At 29.9% G+C, this 6,748-nt stretch overlaps 1 protein-coding gene across 2 annotated transcripts in view; it reads left to right on the forward strand.

Annotated features, from left to right (window-relative positions):
• LOC106460008 (DDB1- and CUL4-associated factor 5-like) overlaps positions 1–6,748 on the forward strand; it is a 50,555-nt gene that overhangs the window by 35,248 nt on the left and 8,559 nt on the right. For both annotated transcript variants that reach the window (XM_022386599.1, XM_013919688.2), the window contains exons 6-8: positions 1,131–1,344; positions 3,570–3,642; positions 5,680–5,798. In XM_022386599.1, coding sequence (XP_022242307.1) covers positions 1,131–1,344; positions 3,570–3,642; positions 5,680–5,798 — 406 coding nt within the window. The remainder of the gene's footprint in view (positions 1–1,130; positions 1,345–3,569; positions 3,643–5,679; positions 5,799–6,748) is intronic.

Genomic DNA, 6,748 nt, shown 5'->3' on the forward strand with positions numbered 1-6,748 from the left:
AGGTCTTGTGACAGAATGGAAGTGTGAGAGTAATATAATACTTTGTCAAACCAGTAGGTGGTTGGACTACTACTTAACAATTCACTCATGGATTTGATTCTGGTCAAATACCAGAACATATAATATCTGTCCATCATTCCAAGTGTGTTAGGTCTTATGACAGAATGGAAGTGTGAGAGTAATATAATACTTTGTCAAACCAGTAGGTGGTTGGACTGCTACTTAATTCATTCATGGATTTGATTCTGGTCGAATACCAGAACATATAATATCTGTCCATCATTCCAAGTGTGTTAGGTCTTATGACAGAATGGAAGTGTGAGAGTAATATATGAATAATACTTTGTCTCTTTAAATGTGAAATAAATGATATTTCTATTTTATTTTAAAAACTTAAATTTTAATTAAGAGGTCCTTCCAGTGCTCGTGGAGCTGGATGAAATCTGGCTACAGGCCAGTTGAACAGCTCTGCTCAGATGTAAATACTTGGTTGTAATTTGGTGCAAGTATAGCTTGTTAATTTTTAAAATACAATGAAAACCTAAAGATTAGAAGACATGAACAAGTTAAAACATGAAAGATTGAATAAATGAAGTATGTTGAACACTCAAGTAAACGTGCAAAGTGTGATTTGAAGGTATGACTAAAACAGTACTTGTGTTTTTATATTAGTCAGTCAAGGATGATTATGTTGAGTAACTTTAATAAGCTTGATATGTTTTTAATTTAAAAAAAAAGTTTTTAGAAGTTGATGCTTTTAAGTAAGTTTAAATGTATTTCAAGTACTGATAATTTAAAGTTCTGATCACAAAAAGTTTTCTGTTCATGTAGTTGTGCAAGAATTTGTAACTATAGTAATTTAGAAATTACACAGATTTAAAAGTTTTATAATTCCACATTAATGTACATTTTGTTATTAATTATAGTGTTGTATTTATAGCAAAGATGCTTTTTTAGACACAGAATGACTTAACTTGACTAAACCATGAACAAATACACTTGTGCTTCAGAAGTAATACTGTTATTTTTCTTTGGAAATTTGTTTTACAACTTACATCTTTAAAGTTAATTTTCTGGCAACACCTTTGTGACTTGGTTGACTTTAAAATATCCCATTGTTAATTTTGTAGTGTCCTGTTACGATATGGAGGATCCTTGTCTGCACAGAGTGCTATGAGTGTTCGATTCAATTGTTCAGGGACTCGGTTAGTGGCTCTGCGACGACGTCTTCCCCCTGTTATCTGTAATTTGCACTCTTCCTACCCAGTTGCTGAATTTGACCATCCAGGCTACTACAATTCTTGTACAATGAAAAGCTGCTGCTTTGGAGGTGATAATGATCAGGTGCTGTTTCCACTGTTTTCTTTATGGATTAGAATTTCTTTGTTCAGTGTGTTTCATCTTTCAGTCCCCTTTTTTATCATATCTATTCATTCAATATTCTGCTATATTGCTCTCAGTGCTTCAGTCAGTGTACTTAATCATTTTTCCACTCAAATATTCATTATTTAAAATTTTTACATATTCACTGATTTATTACCTTTATTTCAACCTGTTCTATTACACTTTCTGGTTCATCTCTTGTAAAACTGGGGAAATACATGGGTAGACATAAAATAGTGTAATGAAGTACAAAAATAGATTTTTTTTAACCTTTAGTTTTTGAAAAACATTCTCTGACTGTAAAAAATTAAGATGTAAATCAATTGTAAGAAAAGTTCAATAAGCCAGTTACATAATAACTATCTGAAATGAGATCATAAATGCATGCTGGATTTTTATGTTTGTGGTAATATTGTTTTATGTAATAGGGTTAACATTCTGTATGTTTACATTTGATTTTATTGAAAGGTGTAATATGCATATAACTGATAAGATAAAACTCAACTTATTGATATTTTTCAAACATGATTACGTTATCCAAATTTGCATAAAAGTTTTTTTTAATGTGGGACAGGAATGATTTCAAAATTAAAGAAACGTAACCCAATCATAATAAAGGGCCAAAAGCAGAAGTAATCAAGTAAAAACAAAATTATTAGTATATTTTGACAATTAACTAAGAATTTTTGACATAGGCAAAAGTAGAGTATATATATAATTTCCCTTTTATGAGATTTACAACTTTTATTAAAACTTGTTTAGAAAACGAAGGTAAGATATAGTGAAATTTAGGACCACTTGGAAAGCTAAATTAATAAATTAGATACAGTTATGAACTTGAAACAAATATCTATGTGATGATTATTTAGGTCCAAAGGTTGAACAATGGATTGATTTTTGGCCCTTTATTATGATTGGGTTACGTTTCTTTAATTTTGAAATCATTCCTGTCCCACATTAAAAAAACTTTTAAGCAAATTTGGATAATGTAATCATGTTTGAAAAATATTAATAAGTTGAGTTTTATCTTATCAGTTATATGCAAATTACACTTTTCAACAAAACACTAAATGTTGACAGTGTCTACTGAGTATGATTTGTTTACAAGCTGATAAGTTGGGAACTGCAAAATTTAGTGTAGTGTCTTAGACTTGTAATCTGTGAATCCTTCTGTTATGTATATGAATATTTTAAGTCAAAAAATATCACAGTTAGAAATGGTATTCTATTTAATATTTTATTTTATAGAACCAGAAAGCTTGCTTATGTGAACAAGGTAGGCAAAGAAAGGGTTATGAGAGAAACACATATAGGGCCAAAAAATGTTGTGTTTACAGTAATCTGATCAACCTTTTTTTTTGCATGTAACTTATAAGATTTTATTGGTAATTTATTATGAACTAAAGCGTAAACCAATAATATCTAATTAGGTTATGTCTGAACCCAAACAGAAAATGTAGATTATTAGTAAAATTAGCTGGTATTATTAGATGTAGAAGTAAAAACTATATATATTTATATTGGTTCTTTTGTACTTTTTAATATACATATAAATTTATGTTTTAATATATTTCTAAGCTTTAGGTTCCGATAGTATGAGAGTCATTGTTAATATTTCTGATACTTATTAACCTGTAATATACTTGTAAATTGTGGGCTCACATACACAACTTTCAATGTTAAAATGTGTTGAAAATGAATTTATACTACAACACTTTAGAATTTTTTAAGATCAAATGCACAGACTCATTTATGCAATTTTACAATAAATCTACTTGGTTTTCTACATATAATTATTTCAGTCTGTTTTTAAAAGAGAAGGTAAATAGTGATGTAAAATTAAATACACCATGTTTAGAAATTGCCAGTCCTTTGGTATTCCACATGCTCAGCATACATTTCATCCTTCTATGTTGTAGTAGGCTAGACCAAAGCTTTAAGACACCTTTACTAGAAGGTTCTACTGATACTGTCAGTTCTCCCTAGTGCTGATTCTGTTTGACCGTGTCAGTTCTCCATCCAATTTCCTGATTGTGGGCACATCCTGTTGGTATTTTTGATCTTAATATTTTGAGGATTACACAAATATTGTTTAGGTTCTTTTGAATCAGAAATATATTGAACTGTTTGGTTGTCATTTCACTTGAAGATTAGAACTATAATTCTTATGTTGTTTTTTTTTACAGTATGTTCTTTCAGGATCTGATGATTTCAGGCTTTATGTGTGGAAGATACCTGATGATATAGAACATAAAAAGAGTAAGGCATTACTTGGCATTTTTGTTTTGTTACCAGTATAGATTATTGATTTGTAATTTTTAACTCGTTTAAGCATCAAACAGTATATAGGGGGCAACCTATCTAGTGCAATGGTCCCCAGATCCAAAGGTAATACCGTCTCATTAAACAAGTAGGTTTTTTTAATACTGCTGTTTTTTTATTGCACACTCAGTTATATGTCTTTTATTTGATAGTAGAAAATGGGATAACGAGTTAATTATTAGTTAATAAAAAGTTTGTTGAGTAGATGGAATCTTTCAAAAACATGGGTTTCGTGGGAAATAAAATAAAAGGGGTTTTGGTGGTAAAAAGGTTGGGAACCACTGATCTAGTGTATTGATGTGAAAAAATACAAAAATCAAAAAAACATCTTACTCTGCTGGCTGGACATAATTTACCCAAATTAGTTCTGTAATAGTCAAAAGCTTATATCAAGAAAAGAATCTTTGTACCAATAAAATCAATACTTTATAAAACTAACAGTTGTGTAGCCTAATTTTTTTAAAGCTTTCAACAAATAGTTTTCCTAGACAAACAATAAAGTTTCTCTACTATGTGTCATTGATTTCAAGTAAGTGCAGTAGCAGTAATTATATTGTAGATATATCTTACTATTTGCATATATTTAAAAAAATATATCTATAAGAGGTTGGCCTTAGTGTAAATGTTAACAAAAAAAATGATAGCTGCAACAGGAAAATGAGGTCCAATAAAGACATTCTCAAAAGTCAAATTTTCCGACCATATTTTGCTTAAGCTAACAAATCCAACTTAAAGCAAAAATATATCTTATAGCCAAGTCCTTCCCACATGTTTGTTTAATGAAAAAAACAAACAAACTAAAGCAGCTTGCTATGCAACTTATGTAAAAACCATGAAAGATTTAACAGGATTCAACTGTTCATATCACTGTTTTGTGACTTAAAACAATTGATAAAATTATGGTAGAACAAGATGATTTAAGGAAGTTTTTTATTAGTAATCAATACCTTCTAGCTGTAAGTTATAAATAGGCAGTAGAAGCATTTTGTTAATTTCTGCCAGAGCAAACTGATATATATTTGCTCTAAATGCTAACCTCTCACACTTAACCATTAAGTGTTTTCTTTAAAAGAAACTTTATGTAAATCTTTTTTTTAAAACCCAGATTGTCTACTTTTATGTAGCTAATATTATGTGTGAGGCGTGTATTGTAGCATTGATACTTAATATATTCATGTTTACATAATGATAAAGATTTCTAGAGTTAGACTCGTAGATGCTAATAGAAAATTTCAGCCAGATGATATAGACTCGGTGATCCCAGTAAGATAAAATAATACTCATGGCCTGAAATATCAGTAACAGTGGGGGTACCCAATTGATGACATAATGCTTTCTAACTTACATTAAAGTTTAAATCCACACTAATGAAACAATACTAAATTTATATGGATACTAGCTTCAATGTTTCACATGTCCTCTTCAGTCTAAAGTTAGACTGAAAATAACATGAAATGTCGAAGCTAGTATTCATATAAATTTAGTATTGTTTCATTAGTGTGGTTTTAAAATTTAGCGTAAATTATTTTATACAGTATTGTGTGTTTACTTATTATTATGTTTACATCCTTGAAAAAGTATGATTTCAACTTATTTAGTAGGCTGTCGAGAAAATGGTTAAATGAAACAGGCTTGTTCATGTTGTTAGCCTGTCGAGCTAACAATTAAAGGGGACAGACTTGTTCACATTGTTAGCTTGTTGAGCTAACGATTAAAGGAAACAGGCTTGTTGTTCTTGTTTCGACACTTGATCATTTAGCACTTGTAATTTAGGGAGAGAATAATAATAATAAGGTTTACTAAACACAGGCTTTTCTATCGTGATTTTACTGACGTAACGACATTACATATTGCAATGTCATTTTAGTGTCTACTGACTGACGGACAACACATTACTATATAGTGATGCGAGTGATTAAAGCAGGTGACCCTTCCAGAAAGTATCATTCTAACTTATTTAGGTTTTGATTTTAGGTGTTTGGGTTAATAAAGCTCACCTGGTACTTCGTGGTCATCGATCTATAGTGAATCAAGTACGATATAATACACTGAGATCTCTGATAGTTTCATCTGGAGTGGAGAAGATAATTAAGGTAAGTTGATAGATGAAACATTCAAAATTGTGAATGGTTTACAGTAATTTTGTAGCTGATATTGGCAGACATGGTTATTATAAATTTGTGAACTTAAGCAGTATCAAGAAATTTACTCTGTCCTGTTGTTTATTGTCTTTAATTTGATGGAAAACAAGAGAAATACAGTTGTAATTAGAGATTGCAATAAAAGTGAAGAAAACTGAAGTTCTTCATATTCCCTTGTTCAGTGGATAAGTGTTAAACCATTTCATTTACATTTATGTAAAATTAACAACTAAAGCTGTCTATTTGCATGTTAATTTTTATCATACCTGAAGAGATTTGTTGGAAAAATAGTTTCATAACCTGAAAATTAGTGCTACCATTAAAAGAAGCAAAAAATTAGTAATAACAGTTAGATAATAAAAATTAAAGACAAATATTTTTTTTACCAGTACTTTGAACTCAAAGACAAACTAGAACTGAATTCAGTAGTTGCTCTCCCTTTAACTAATTACACAGACCTGCAATGGTTTTATTGTCGTGAAATTTGAACATGTTCTACAGTAATTCATGTACGCTGAATCCGGAAATGATGTCCATTTTTTCCATCACGTACAGATTTTTTACAAAACGTCATATTTATTTTTACATAAGTGAATCATTTTCATTGAAATTGGGTCACATTTTGTTATGCTTAAAATGTTGACAACCACTGGTTACAGATTTCTCAAGACCAATCGTGACGTGAGAGTCTTATCGATCGTTCTAGAACCTGAACATAATAATAAAAAATGTTCATTGTGATAAATGAAATAATAATTTGATCTAAGTAAGAGTTGTTTTTCTTCCTGATTTGTAAAAAATCCTTACGTGATATAAAAAATGAATATATATTTTTTAATCTGTGTAGCTGAATTATGGAAAATCTGTTATTAAAATCAACAGAGATGAAAGTCTTCCGGATA

This window comes from Limulus polyphemus, unplaced genomic scaffold (assembly GCF_000517525.1).
Source record: "Limulus polyphemus unplaced genomic scaffold, Limulus_polyphemus-2.1.2 Scaffold692, whole genome shotgun sequence".
In the NCBI taxonomy this organism is placed as follows: Eukaryota; Metazoa; Arthropoda; class Merostomata; order Xiphosura; family Limulidae; genus Limulus; species Limulus polyphemus.